The sequence below is a fragment of the Somniosus microcephalus genome, chromosome 2, assembly GCF_052327205.1.
Source record: "Somniosus microcephalus isolate GS21.2 chromosome 2, FLI_Smic_1.0, whole genome shotgun sequence".
Classification (NCBI taxonomy): Eukaryota; Metazoa; Chordata; class Chondrichthyes; order Squaliformes; family Somniosidae; genus Somniosus; species Somniosus microcephalus.
This window is the reverse complement of record NC_140988.1, coordinates 45,711,241-45,727,271: the sequence shown is the minus strand read 5'-3', so window position 1 is coordinate 45,727,271 and position 16,031 is coordinate 45,711,241. Positions and strand designations below refer to the sequence as shown.

The following is a 16,031-nucleotide window of genomic DNA, read 5'->3' as shown; positions in this document are numbered from 1 at the left end:
TACCCTCCCTCAGCTGATGAATCAGTACACCTCCATGTTGGACACCACTTGGAAGAAGCACTGAAGGCAGTAAGGGCACAGAATGTACTGTGGGTGGGAGACAATGTCCATCACCAAGAGTGGCTCGATACTACCACTACTGACCGAGCTGGCCGAGTCCTGAAGGACATAGCTGCCAGACTGGACTTGCGGCAGGTGGCGAGAGAACCAACACGAAGGAAAAACCTACCTGACCTCGTCCTCGCCAATCTACCTATCACAGATGCATCTGTCCATGACAGTATTGGTAGCAGTGACCACCACACAGTCCTTGTGGTGACGAAGTCCTGTCTTCAAACTGAGGACTCCCTCCATCGTGTTGTGTGGCACTACCACCGTGCTAAATGGGTTAGATTCAGAACAGATGTAGCAGCTCAAAACCAGGCATCCATGAGGCACTGTGAGGCAGCAGCAGCAGAATTGTATTCCACAATCTGTAACCTCATGGCCCAGCATATCCTTCACTCTACCATTACCATCAAGCCATAGGACCAACCCTGGTTCCATGAAGAGTGTAGGAGTGTGTGCCAGGAGTAGCACCAGGCGTACCTAAAAATGAGGTGCCAACCTGGGGAAGCTGCCACACAGGACTACATGCATGCTAAACAGCGGAATCCGCATGCTATAGACAGAGCTAAGCGATCCCAATACCAATGGATCAGATCAAAGCTCTGCAGTCTTGCCACATCCAGTCGTGAATACAGCAAAAGCTGTGGGCCCCGACAACATCCCAGCTGTCATGCTGGAGACTTGCACTCCAGAACTAGCCACGCCTCTCGCCAAGCTGTTCCAGTACAGCTACAACACTGGCAATGTGGACAACTGCCCAGTTCCCACAAAAAGCAGGACAAATCCAACCCGGCCAATTACTGCCCCATAAGTCTACGCTCAATCATCAGCAAAGTGATGGAAGGTGTCATCGACAGTGCTATCAAGTGGCACTTACTCAGCAATAACCTGCTCACTGACACTCAGTTTGGGTTCCGCCAGGGCCACTCGGCTCCAGACTTCATTACAGCCTTGATCCAAACATGGACAAAAGAGCTGAATTCCAGAGGTGAGGTGAGAGTGACTGCCCTTGACATCAAGGCAGCATTTGACAGAGTGTGGCATCAAGGAGCCCTAATAAAACTGAAGTCAATGGGAATCGGGGGGAAACTCTCCACTGGCTGGAGTCATAACTAGCACAAAGGAAGATGGTTGTGGTCATTGGCGGTCAATCATCTCGGCCCCAGGACATCACTGCAGGAGTTCCTCAGGACAGTATCCTAGGCCCAACCATCTTCAGCTGCTTCATCAATGACCTTCCCTCTATCATAAGATCAGAAGTGGGGATGTTCACTGATGACTGCACAGTGTTCTGTACCATTCGCAACACCTCAGGCAATGAAGCTGTCCATGCCCGCATGCAGCAAGACCTTGTCAACATTCAGGCTTGGGCTGATGTGTGGCACGAATGTTACTTGCCACTTAAGTACCAGGCAATGAATATTTCCAACAAGCAAGAGTCTATCCACTGACCCTTGACATTCAACGGAATAACCATTGCTAAATCCCCCGCCATCAACATCTTGGGGGTCACCATTGACCAGAAACTTAACTGAACCAGCCACATAAATAATGTGGCTAGAAGAGCAGGTCAGAGACTAGATATTCTGCAGCAAGCGTCTCGCCTCCTGACTCCCCAAAGCTTTTGCGCCATCTACAAGGCACAAGTAAGGAGTGTGATGGAATACCCTCCACTTGCCTAGATGAATGCAGCTCCAACGACCCCATCCAGGACAAAGCAGCCCACTTGATTGGCACCCAATCCACCACCTTAAACATTCACTCCCTCCACCACCAGTGCACCGTGGCTGCAGTGTGTTCCATCTACAAGATGCACTGCAGCAACTCGCCAAGGCTTCTTCGACAGCACCTCCCAAACCCGTGACCTCTACCACCTAGAAGGACAAGGACAGCAAGCACATGGGAACATCACCACCTCCAAGTTGCTCTCCAAGCCGCATACCATCCTGACTATGGGAGTACCTTCACTGCACGGACTGCAGCGGTTCAAGAAGGCAGCTCACCACCACTTTCTCGAGGGCAATTCGGGATGGGCAATAAATGTTGGCTTTGCCAGCAACGCCCATGGCCCAACAACGAATATTTTTAAAAAGGCGGATGCTCAGGGAGCACTGTAAATGGCACAGGTGCTCTCCTTTTGTATAAGTGACCCTGTCCTTGGGATTTGGGATAGGGGCAATGCTAGGGCAGACTGGTGGCGGGCAGTAGCACCCTGTCATACTTCCAGTAGTGTAATGGGGCTCAAGGAATAAAGATAAAGATCTTTATAATAAAATTTATTGTGCATGTCACGTCCGTTGCCTGTGTTTTAACTGTCGAGCCGTTGGTCAATTTTAATCTGGCAGTCACTTGTCCCTCAACCAACACCACCAAACCAAACTAACTGGTCAATTATGTAATTTGCTGTTCATGGAACCTCACTGTGTGGCTGCTGCATCTGCCTACATAACAGAGACTACACTTTAAAATAATTAATTGGCTGTAAAGGGCTTTAGATGTTCTTGGGACATGAAAGGCACTTTATAAATGCAAATTAGTGTTTTGTTTCTTGCCTCCTGGTTAAGTGTTTGAATCTGGGTTTTTCTTTCTAATTTTATTAATTGCCAATAAGATTACACACAATATTTGTCCAATTTTAATTTTCATCTCCAACAGATTGCAGCAAAACAAAATTCTACAAGATGCAGCTGCTGACAGTTCCTTAACCATGCCAATATAAATCCCTAAAAATAAATCTATTACACAATAAATGAATAAAAAATAATCCACAGAAGAATTGGCTCCAACAACTTCTCTTCAGTTTTATAATGCTCTCTGAACATGTTGGATTCCAGGTTCATCTCTCCTTTCCCCTTCCTGGTTGGTTACATCCGCTCCTGGGCCTGGCAAAACAATTAGGCAGAATCTGATGTCCCCACAGCTACAGTTACCAGAGCCATCATGGCATTCTTTAGCAGAGGAAGTTCCAGGAGCCACTGTGTGGCCATTCCAACCCAGGCATTTGCAGCAGTCTGGTCCAGTTTATTTGTCTGCTTCAAGTCCCTGACATTCGAGGCCCCACTTCCTGAAGCATGCCTCATTGAGATTACTATGGGCCTGCTCCCTCCTAATCTCTATTTTCTCTAAGGCCTGCACTCTCCCTACTCTGCGTTTTCTGTGGCCTACTTCCCCCCCCCCTCTCACTTCGCAGTCTTGCCAGATATCAGTACAAATGTTGCAGGAGATGGGGAGGAAGTGTTTAGGATTGCACACAAGAGAAGTAAAACAGAAGAGTAAAGTGAGAAAAAGGGAAAGTGGATAGGAATGAGAGAGAAAGGAAGTAAAAGAGCAGAGAGCCAATAAAAAAAAATGGATGAGCGGGTGAGGAAGTGCGATAGGCACGTGCTCAGGAGTATGCCTGATGTATGAATTCCTGATTATCGCTATTGCAGCAGTGCTACATAGGAACAGGAGTAGGCCATTCAGCCCCTTGAGCCTATTCCGCCATTCAAAGAGATCATGGCTGATCTGCGATCTAACTCCATATACCCACCTTTGGCCCATATCCCTTAATACCTTTGGTTAACAAAAAGCTATCAATCTCCGGTTTAAAATTATCAATTGATCTAGCATCAATTGCCGTTTGTGGAAGAGAGTTCCAAACTTCTACCACCCTTTGTGTGTAGAAGTGTTTCCTAATTTCACTCCTGAAAGATCTGGCTCTAATTTTTAGATTATGCCCCCTAGCCCTAGAATCCCCAACCAGTGGAAATAGTTTCTCTCTATCTATCCTATCTGTTCCCCTTTAATATCTTGAAAACATTGATCAGATCACCCCTTAACCTTCTAAATTCTAGGGATTACAACCCTAATTTGTGTAATCTCTCCTCGTAATTTAACCCTTGAAATCCGGGTATCATTCTGGTAAATCTACGCTGCGCTCCCTCCAAGGCCAATGTATCCTTCCTGAGGTGTGGTGCCCAGAACTGCTCACAGTACTCCAGGTGTGGTCTAACCAGGGTTTTGTACAGCTGCAGCATACCCCCTTGTACTCTAGCCCTCTAGATATAAAGGTCAGCATTCCATTAGCCTTTTTGATTATTTTTCTGTACCTGTTCATGACATTTTAATGATCTATGTACCTGAACCCCCAAGTCTCTTTGGACATCCACTGTTTCTAGCTTTTCACCATTTAGAAAGTACCATGTTCTATTTTTAGGTCCAAAGTGGATGACCTCATATTTGCTTACATTGAAATCCATTTGCAACAGTTTTGTCCATTCACTTAATCTATCAATATTCCTTTTATAATTTTATGCTTTCATCTATACTGCCTACAATGCTGCCTATCATTGTCTCATCAGCAAATTTGGATGTATGACTTTGTATGCCATCATCTAAGTCGTTAATAAATACTGTGAATAGTTGAGTCCCCAACACAGATCCCTGCGGGACACCACTAGTCACATCCTGCCAATTTGAGTACCTACCCTTTATCCCTACTCTGTCTCCTGCCGCTCAGCCAATTTCCTAACCAGGCCATTAATTTGCCCTCCATTCCGTGGGCTTCTACCTTAGATAACGGTCTCTTATGTGGGACTTTTATCAGATGCCTTCTGGAAGTCCATATAAATAACATCCAGACATTCCCCTGTCCGCTACTTTAGTCACCTCTTCAAAAAATTGAATCAGGTTTGTCAGGCATGACCTACCCTTTACAAATCCATGCTGGCTCTCTCTGATCAACTGAAAATTTTCAAGGTGTTCAGTCACCCTATCCTTAATTATAAACTCTAGCTAACTGGTCTATAATTCCCTGGTTTCCCCCTCTCGCCATTCTTAAATAGTGGCGTGACATATGCAATTTTCCAATCTAAAGGGACGGTTCCTGAATCTAGATAACTTTGGAATATTATAGTTAGGGCATTTGCAATGTGCTCACCTACTTCCTTTAAAACCCTGGGATGGAAACCATCTGGCCCTGGGGATTTGTCACTCTTTAGTGCCATTATTTTCTTCATTACTGTTATTTTACTTGCGTTAATTTTATTGAGTCCCTGTCCCCGATTCAATAATAGTTTCTTTGGGATTTCCGGCAGGCTAGCCTCCTCTTCTACTGTAAATACTGATGCAAAGTAATTATTCAACAAGTCCGCCATTTCCCCATTGTCATTGACAATATCACCACTTTCAGTTTTTAAGGAGCCAACATTGCTCCTGACCACCCTCTTTTTCCTAATGTAACTAAAAATTCTTGGTATTGATTTTGATATCCCTTGCAAGTTTCTTTTCATACTCCCTTTTTGTAGCTCTTACTATCTGTTTTGTGACCCTTTGCTGTTCTTTGTATCTTTCCCATTTGCCAGGGTCGGGGCTATTTTTTGCATTTTTGTATGCCCTTCCCTTCCCTTACCTCTTTAGTTGTCCATGGCTGTTTTTTTTGGCAAGTAGAGCTCTTGCCCCTCAGGGGTATAAACTGGTTTTGTATCACAAATTCCTTTTTAAACATCTCCTGTTGTTTTACCCATTAACAGATGTGCCCAGTTTACTGTGGACAGTCTCTGTCTCATCCTGTTGAAGTCGGCCTTACCTAAATCTAGAATTTTAGTAGCTGTTTCGTGTTTCTCCCTTTCAAACATTATCTTGAACTCGGAACATTTTATGATCGCTATTGGATAAATGTTCATGCACAGTTAGGCTGTTAACTAAATTTGGCTCATTACTCATTACTAAATCTAATATGGCTTGCTCCCTTGTTGCCTCTGGGACATATTGTTGTAGAAAGCTATCCCGGACACACTCAAGAAATTCACTACCTTTCTGACTGGTGCTAATCTGCTTTTCCCAATCTATATGAAAGTTAAAATCCCCCATTAAAATCACTCTGCCTTTGCTACATGCTTGTCTAATCTCAGCATTTATACAATCTAGCACTTCTGAGCTGCTACCAGGGGGCCTATACACAACTCCCACTACAGTCTTGGATCCTTTCCTATTTCTTAATTCAACCCATAAGGTCTCCACTGGCTGTTTACCTCTCTTTAAATCCTCTTCTCATTGAAGTGATTTCATCCTTGATCACTAAGGCTACTCCTCCCCCTCTGCCATTTTCCCTATCTTTCCTGTAGACCTTATAAACTGGTATATTTATGTCCCAGCCCTGACTGTCTTGCAGCCATGTCTCAGTAATGGCTACCATGCCATAACCTCCAATTTGAATAAGTGTCTGCAGTTCATTCAATTTATTCCTTATATACTCCATGCGTTTGTACAAAAAACGCTTATTTGAGCCACACACCCTAGCCTGTCCTTCAGCTCTAATGTTTTACTCGTTTTGTATTTCTCTCTCCTGGTTTAATTGCTTTACATCTTTTAGTTTTCCCTTTACCTGTAGTGCCTAAAGCACAATTTCTGAATGCTGCTCTACTCTCTTCCCTTTTGTTTATTTTTGAACTACTATTTGTACTGCAATTTCCTCCTGAGCCCTCCCCACCCACCCCACCCCCATTTACTAGTTTAAAGTCCTTGTGACCGCCCTATTTGTCCTTTCCGCTAGGACCCTGGCCCCAGACTGGTTCAGGTGGAGCCCGTCCCAACGGTACAGTTCTTTCCTGTCCCAATATTGGTGCCAGTGCCCCATGAAATGGAACCCCTCTTTCCCACACCACTCCTTCAGCCATGTATTAACTTCCCTAATCAGCTTATCTCTACGCCAATTTGATCGTGGCTCAGGTAATAATCCAGAGATTATAACCTTTGTGGTCCTGTTCTTTAATTTAGCTCCTAGTTCCTGGTACTCCCCAAACAGGACCTCTTGCCTACTCTTCCCTATGATGTTGGCATGGACCACAATGACTGGATCCTCCCCCTCCCTCTCCAATATCCTTTCAAGCCGGTTTGATATGTCCCCTACCCTGGCACTAGGTAGGCAACATACCATGTGGGACTCTCGATCTTGCTTACAAAGGCTGCTATCTGTCCCCCGAGGGAATGAGAAAAGAAAGAGATCCATGTGGAGAAGGGCAGAAAGAGAGATTCGCTGTTGAGGATGGAGAGTTCCAGTTCCAGGGTGTAGCGGGGAAGGGAGACAAAGAAAACCATCTTATGGACCTGGTTGTGGAGGCAGCGAATAAGATGGAAATAGTTTAGAGACACTCTTTTGAGATGAGGAGCAGTTGAGGGAAATTCTATTCAAGGGAGGGGGAGATGGAATGGGACCGAGATCCTTTTGAAGAGAGACGGGCAAATACTTATTGAGAGGGAAAAGACCTTTTTGCTCCCGATCAAAAATAAATAACAAGCCATCTTGGTTTGAGCAAGCTGAATTAATGGGGCAGTCACTTGCAAATCTGCTTTCATAGATTTGTATACTGAATTATAGCATCATAGCATTAATGTAAATCTGTCTAAAATGCGCCAATGAATGCTAACATTACTAGTTTAATGTGCAAGTGAAAATTGCCCCATCTCCTATTTAATTGGAGCCACCCTTTCACAAAGGCAGTTACGAAACATGGCAAAGTTTTAAAAGATGCAAAGTGACAATTTAATACAGTGGCAGAGAATTTGGAATGACACTTAGACGGCAGTGTGTTGCTAGGGTATTCTATTCACCCTGTAACATGCTGTGAAAAATCTGGTACCACTTCAGTCCAAATCACAGGATTCGATCATAGGAGTCTGCTGTTGGTTGCTATCTGCCATGACACCTAACATTGGCAAAATAACATTCCAGAAATGAAATAAACTATATTGTGTACTTCAGTTATTACACAGAATATCACAGGCTGGAATATATTTCAAGGATGAAATTAATTTGATATTGGTAGACCAATCAATCTTTGCTCCAGACATTTCTGATGTCATCTGAATACCCTCAATTTGTTGCTGTTTTATAACACACTCCATAGCCTCTCATTATCCTGTACATAAGATTTGTGACTACATGACAGCGATAATGAGATTTTGAAGCCTATGTTGTGTCAGAAAACAGTCAATCGAAAGCTTAGTTTTGCTTTAAACCATATTTGAAGTTTGGTTTGTTTGTCTTTTATGTGATGCATACTATTGAATTCTTGACATGCGTGCACTAATCTCGTCTCACATATCATGTGGACTAGCTTAAATTTCATAATAGTGGTGCCATGTATGCTGAAATTCTTAAGAAATGTTGCTTTCTGTTAGTGAATGGCTTGGGGAATCATCTTTAGTTTTCATTGCTGTTAACCAATGAAACCGACCCTTTCTATTTGCAGTGTTCATTGCAGATTTTTGTATGATTAACAATTTAAAAAAAAAAAAAAAAAGTTTTGAGAAATCTAGAGGAATAAATTTGAATGATTCAGTTGACCAATTAACAAGGAAGATGGCAAGAACCAACATTGAAAGTAGCTAAGAGGCATTGCCATGTGCATCTGTTGATTTGATTGTTGGCTCTCACAGAGCTGCACAGCAAACATTGCCCTGTAGGTTCATGGTGTTATGTGGCACTGTTAATGTGAACTATCTATATCCAGAGTGCTAGATTTTAATATCATAAATGTTTGAGTGCACTTCTTCTTCAATATATTCTGTGAATAAAATGAATCATCATGCAGTTCCCAAAAAGTAGCAGAATATCATCTTGTTAATGCTGATGCTGTGTTTGTTTTATGTTTCATGCATATTGTTTTAACAGCTAAAAATAATTTTCTTATTAGCATCTAGTCCTTCCAGCAACCAAGTTCCTCTTATTTTGTTGGATGACTTGTCAAATATATATGGTGATGTGGATATCGACCGGAGTAAACACCTTCATAAAAGACGGAAACTTGGAGATGGGAGGGAAAAAACACTGGTGAGTAATCTATATCTCCTGGGTTTTTCATTATTTTTTTGAAAGTTATTTTTCTCCCTGCTGTAAATTGCCTGGTGTCAGACCTTTTGTAATACTGTTCTCAGTGACATCATCTGCAGACATGGGTCAACTTCTACATGTATGCTGATGACACCCAGCTGCTGTTCTCCCACCCCTCTCGGCCCCGCAACTGCCTCTAGGTTATCAGACTGTTTACCTGATATCCAGTTAAGCATTGGGAAGACTGAAGCCCTTGTCGTCGGCGCCCGCCGCAAACTGTACCCTCGCTTCCAATTCCATCCCACTCACCAGCCATTGTCTCGGGCTGAGCCTGACTCTTTGCATTCTCAATGTCCTATTTGACCAAGACCTGAGCTTCCAACCCATCTCCTCTCCATCATAAACAATGTCTACTTCCATTGCCCATATCTGCCCCTGCTTCTGCCTATCTCCCGCTGAAACCTTCATCTGTGCTTTTGTCACCTCCAGACTATACTATACCAATGGCCTCCTGGCCGGCCCCCATTCTCCAGCCTCTGTAACTTTCAGCTCATCCAAAACTCTGCTGTCCATATCCTAACCTGCACCAAATCCCGCTCACCCGTCATCTCTGTCCCTGTTGACCTACATTGGCTCCAGCTTTCCCAAGGTACTCGCATTTAAAATTCTCATACTCGTGTTCAAATCCCTTCATGGCCTTGCCAGTCCCATTCTCTGTGACCTCCTTCAGCCCTACAACTGTCCCCAAACCCTCCATTCCTCTGACCCTTTTATGCAACCCACCCCTTCACCCCACCATTGGCAACCGTGCCTTCAGCCATCTAGGCTCTAAGCTCTGAAATTCCCTCCCTAAACCCCTACGCCTCTAAGATCGTCCTTATAACCCATCTCTTTGACCAAGCTTTTGATCACCCCTCCTGTCTTCTTGTCTTGGTGTCCATTCCTGTATGATTATGCCTCGTGAAGTGCCTTGGGACATTTTTCCACATTAAAGGCACTATATAAATGCAAGTTGTTATTGTAAACAATGGGAAGACTGAAGCCATCATCTTCGACCCCCCACCACAAATTTGCCACTGATTCCATCCTCCTCTCCTGCTGCTGTCTCAGGTTGAACTAGACTGTTTGCAATCTTTTTATCCTATTTAATGTTGAGCTCAGTTTCTGACCCCACATACTTTCCATCACAAAGACCGCCTGCTTCCACCTCCATAACATCACCCGTCTCCGCCGTTGCTCAGCCCATCTTCTGCTGAAACCCTCCTCTATGCCGTCGTTATCTCCAGACTTGACTGGACTTCAATGTCTTCCTGCATGGTCTCCCATCCTCCACCCGCCATAAACTTCAGTTTATCCAAAACTCAGCTGGCCATATCCTCTCTGCACCAAGTCCTTTCCACCCATCATCCCTGTTCGCACTGACCTACATTCTCCCGGTCCCCCAAAACCTCATTTAAAATTCTTATCTTTTTGTTTAAATCGCTTCATGGCGTCACCCTGCCCTATCTCTATAACCTCCTCCATCCTACTACCACCTTCCTCCCCTCAAATTCTCAGTTCCTGTGACTCCTGTCTCTCAGTTCCTCCTACTCTGCCTGTCTCCTCCCTTCACCCCACCTTGTGAGTGCGTGTCAGCTGTGGCTCAGTTGGTAGCACACTCGCCTCTGAGTCAGAAGGTTGTGGGTTCAAGTCCCACTCCAGGGACTTGAGCACATAAAGCTAGGCTGACACTCCAGTGCAGTACTGAGGGAGTGCTGCACTGTCTGAGGTGCCGTCTTTCAATTGAGACGTTAAACCGAGGCCCCGTCTGCTCTCTCAGGTAAACGTAAAAGATCTATTTTGAAGAAGAGTAGGGGAGTTATTCCCGGATCCTGGTCAATATTTCTCCCTCAATCAACATAACAAAAACAGATTATCTGGTCATTTTCACATTGCTGTTTGTGGGAGCTTGCGCAAATTGGCTGCCGCATTTCCCACATTACAACAGTGACTCCACTTCAAAAGTACTTAATTGGCTGTAAAGCGCCTTGGGACGTCCGGTGGTCCTGAAAGGCGCTATATATATGCAAGTCTTTTGTCTTCTTTCTTTGATGACTGTGCCTAGGCACCATCCTCTGGAAACCCCTCCTCCTCTCCATAACACTTTTTTAAGACCTTATGATCCAAATGGCTTTTTCCCATTCTTGACTACTGTTCTACCCGAGATTGGCATTGAGGGCAACTATTATCATGTCCTTAATCCGCTAGCCTTTCCATCACACATGTAACTGACTCTCAGTAAAGCACTCAAAATATTATTTCTTGTAGAGATACCAGTTTATTGTATTTGGTGAGAACCTGCCAGACTATAACCCAAGTTGCTTTTTGACAGGGAGTACTTAGGAACCAAGTTGTCTAAATGAGGGTGGATATAATAAGTGCCTCAGGGATAGATCAGCTGCACATTTTATGAAGGATCTGTGCTGATGAAAGGCCAAACTTGTGCCAATAGCTGCAACTCTGAAACTTGAACCTCAGGAACTTTGTATGCCTGGACTGAATGCTAGTGAGAGAGTAGAGGGTCTTTGGAGGGCACTGTCACCAGCCAGCTTCTTGGCTATGCTGCCTGAATAATATGGGGTAGTGTTGCCATTTTGAATTTGTCCACTGATCTGGGATCCAGAAACCTCCAATTTCTTGGCAACCACATAGTACAATGCATAAGATTGACTGCTTTCTCGTTTCACAGGAAGCTGTTCGATCACAGTGCTGGACAGCAGCCTGTTTACTTCAGCTAATATGGTCATCAGCTCAGAATCCTTCAATTGGCCTGACTACACAGCTATACTGAAGGGCAAGGATATCAACAGGTAGTGGACTGGGGGCAACCTTTGTTGCTGACCCACGCACCACTAGTGATGTGGTACCATTTTCTAATGACTTGCATCAAGCAGCCCCCCTTTCTGGACCCCTGGCAGGATGAGAGGGAGGGTATTTATGTTCCCTTGCAGCTCACATCATTTGTTTTGCAGCAAAATGAAGAGTGGTGCATCCTATAATAAGAAATTTGCACCCTAGTGCATGTTGCATGCGACAGAATCAATAATGACCTTTTACCAAGTTATCCCGCATCAGACATTGCAGAGTTGCCCACTATGCACTTCTGAGCTTTCTGATAAAACACTATATCGTTCAGGCTAAACAAACCTGTAAATTTACTCAGTTAGCATTACACAGTAGCAATACAGATACTTGTAGAAAAATCTGATCAGTCCACAATATCGTATCAGTTCACATGAATTTAAAATGATCTTATTCAGAGACTATTTCTTACAGTCTGATAGACAGCAAAGTTTGGGGAGGGCACTGACTTTCATAAGTTTCCTGATCTGGTATTAGTCTGTGAGTGAGGCAACGTTCCTGCTTTTGGCCACAAAGGCTAGCTGTTGCCTTTAGATACAACCAAACAGCAGCCATATACATTTAGCCAGCAATTGGCTACTGATTAGATAACTATCAAACAAAGATGTAATAGTATGTCAAACAACCTGATGATTTACCATGTACTTTAATGAGGCATAATCTGACAAGTATCCTGCATGATGGACAAAACAAAGACCTCACGCTGCATTCTGCAGAACACCCCCCCCCCCCCCCCCCCCTCACCAATCCTCCCTTTAGTTCAAAAACAAAAGCCTTCAGTATAACTCAAAGAATAAATGTTGATGGTATCCTTCACTCATGCATTGGTTTTTGAAGTCTCCACTTTCCGACTGCCTCCTGTAGTTGTTAACCGTGCGAACAACTGATTGAAGCTGCCTGAAGTTTGCATCAGCTGTTACATTTAACGTGACATCAGGTCAACCTCTGCTACAGTGTTATACAGTAGTTCATTCAGATAGATATACCGTCTACCGCGTATAGCAGGCAAATCGTGTTGGCACGAACATGCACGCTATATGTGGTGGGGACCGTACTATCAAGAAGATAGTGGCTGTAGGGAACTATTTGTAGGATGTTTTCATGTGCCGACACAGATTCTGACTTCCCTCTCCAGTGGTCTACCACCTGTGGTGACATTTATGCTTCTATTAACCTTCTCGCTTCCACATTTGATGGCCTCATCCCCTCCGATCCCTGATGGTCTTTCTCCCCATGGCCTCAAATTCTCAGGCCATAAGCTCGAACACACTTGGTGATTGACGCATCTGGCTATTTGCTGTGAGGTCTGATTGGACCACCTCAGACTGTATAGTGGTTCATGTTTTTTTTTTCTCTCCCTCAGTTTTGAATACATCTACCTTGTCCATGAAGCCTGCCAGTTGATTGTCTCCATCTTGGCTCTAAACCATCCAGTATCTCTTCCTCAATCCCATGCTTGCTACGATCATCAATCTGTCTCCATCCATTTCAAGACTACTATTACTAACCCCTCTTTATTCTCCAAGTATTACTCTGTTTCCAACTTTCCATTTCTCAAATCATGAACTACGTTGTCGTACAACTACTCTCCCACCACTCCTTATTTGACACACTCTAATCTGACTTGCATCTGGCTGGCATACAGCACTGACCTCATTAGTTAAAGTCATAAAAGACATTCTATGTAACTGTATCTCTGGTGTTCAATTTCTCCTCATCATAGCCAACCCCGCAGCTGCTTTCGACGCTATTGACCATTCTGTCTTCCTGCAACGACTTTCCTTTGCATTCCACTTGACCTGGGTCCGCACCTGTCTCCAACGGTTTCTCCTTCTCTGCCCGCATGGTCACCTCCAAAGATCCATTCTTGGTTTTTTTTCCTCCATATCCTGCATGCTATCCCTTGGCAGCATCATCAGAGAGCCTGGGGTCAGCTTCCATCTCTATGCTGACAACACCCAGCTACCTTTGCATCATCCATTGCTCTAAAGGCTGTTAGTCCACTCTCCTGCATGACATCAAGGCCAAGATGAACTACACTTCCTTTCAGGTTAATGCTGGTGAAACCAAAGCCGTCCTTTTTGAGCTCCCACATAACTCCATTAACCACCCAGCTGCCATTCTCAGGCTGGGTGGAAGTTAGGAATCTTGGCATACTGCTTAACCCCCCCAATCTCAACTTCCTCCTCCATAATCTCCTAACTGTCCCCCACCCCCATCTCAATGTTCCACAAGCTTCATCTTATCCAGAAAACTGGAGCCTGTGTCCTCACTTGCACAAAATCCCTCACTCCCATTGCCTCCATCTTCTCAAAGCTCCATTGGCTCCCCATGCCCCAGTGAGTTGACTTCAAAATTCTTGTCTATGCTTTCGTATTCCTTCATGGCTTTGAGCTACCACACATCAGTGATCTTGCCTTGCATCCCCTTCGCTCCTCTAACATTGGGCTTCTCCTTGTCCCTTGCTCCACCAATGGCGGCCCCTTCTTCGCTCTGGTACTCCCTATCCAATTCTCTCCACCTGCTTTTAAAGCCACCATAAAACCCTTCATACCATTGCTACTCCCACCCTCAATCATCTCCGCCCTTCGGTTTTTCCTTTTTCCCCTTGTCGTCGGTGTCCAAGTGTTCTGTGCCCCTAACCCTTTAAGACATCTTCCTGCACAGGATGGAGTTCGCCAGATCGCCTGCCATATCTTGTTGGGAAACCATTGATGCAACTGTTTTAACTGAAGGGATCTTGGACAGTGCCATGCCATGACGGGCGTGAAAATGGTTGCTTCCATCAAATCAAGAACATGAAAGTAATGTTCTGCTGTGAACCAATCACCTACTTAGAGAGAAAATAGTGATCTCTGTTTAACAAGATTATCAAGTAGCATTGAGACCTGTTGCTAAATTGATTATGCCATAATTTGCTCTTATCTTTTAACAACACTTAACACATTCAAAATAGTGTGTGATGAAAGGTTAAGCTTGTTATGAATGGAATTAGCTCTACAAACCATATAACAATAGATGTGTATTGATTTATAAAGTGTGGAATATCAGTCAGCCATTGACTTTTTCTGTAGTTTTTGTTGTGGAATAAGTTCTAGAAAAGTAATGAATTGGCCCTAAAAATGTATTTCCAGCACTTGACTGAACCACACATTAAATTAGCCTAGGTGCACAGTGCCTTTAGGTTGCTTTAACACTTGATGTATACCTGTTGTTTTCAAATCCTTTCACAGGCTTAACTCTGAAACCAAGGGCTCACTGTTTCAGGCTGTGTGATGGTCAGCTGCTGTGAATGTTTCTGTTAACTTGTTCGTTGAAGCTTCAAACGTGTAACAGCAACAGATTTCAGAAGTTGGAGACAATTTTCGACTTCCTCTGGTCTTTATCAACAATTCCACAGAAAATCTGCTAAATATACCAACTGTGTTGTTGCAGATCCTCACTCTTTCCATATTGCTAACTTTTAGTTATGCACACTAGACCCTCCAGTTAATCTCTTGTGTCAAGAGAGGGCACCTGGGATGATGTCATCTTGATTCAATTCAACACCGAACTCCTGCTTGTTATTTTTCACTTACTGTTTTATAATATTTTAATTTCTAGTTTATAAAGAATAATGGATTTTTGTTACCCATTTCAAGTTAATAACCTAATTGATGGGCTCCAGTAACACCAAATGTCAGGAATAGAGTTTGAAGACTATGACTCATCAGTTGGATTAATGCCTTGAAGGCGGTTCAGGATAAATTAATTTGTAGATTTATTCTCTTTTGGATCTTGTTTTTATGATCGCAAAATAGACCTCAGTGTATTTTGTATTCCTGCCATGTAATGACATTCACACTGAAGGAATAATGGGGTTAAAAACTATAATGATTGTGGATAGTCATTACAAGTCTCATGAAATTATTTTAATTTAATTAGCAAGAAATTGATTAGTAAATGCAGTATTATTAATGTGATTAAATGGATTTATTATTTAACTTTTAAAATACAAATGGCTTCCCAGTGGCTCAGCTGGCCATGGCAGTGAGTAGCCGAGCCATGTCGACCTGGAAGATTCCAGTTCAGAGCCTCTAAGTTGGCTATCACTGTTTGGACAGTGGTAGACACTACAGTTGACCTTAGCTGATTGTTCCCTCCTAGTCCAGTTATGCTATGTTTTCCACTCCAGATTGTTATCTAGTGATCCCTGCTGGAAGTCAAT

General features: G+C 43.7%; 1 protein-coding gene across 3 annotated transcripts in view; it reads left to right on the top strand.

Annotated features, from left to right (window-relative positions):
* ints10 (integrator complex subunit 10) overlaps positions 1-16,031 on the top strand; it is a 78,830-nt gene that overhangs the window by 37,199 nt on the left and 25,600 nt on the right. For all 3 annotated transcript variants that reach the window (XM_086009219.1, XM_086009210.1, XM_086009229.1), the window contains exon 9: positions 8,787-8,923. In XM_086009219.1, coding sequence (XP_085865345.1) covers positions 8,787-8,923 — 137 coding nt within the window. The remainder of the gene's footprint in view (positions 1-8,786; positions 8,924-16,031) is intronic.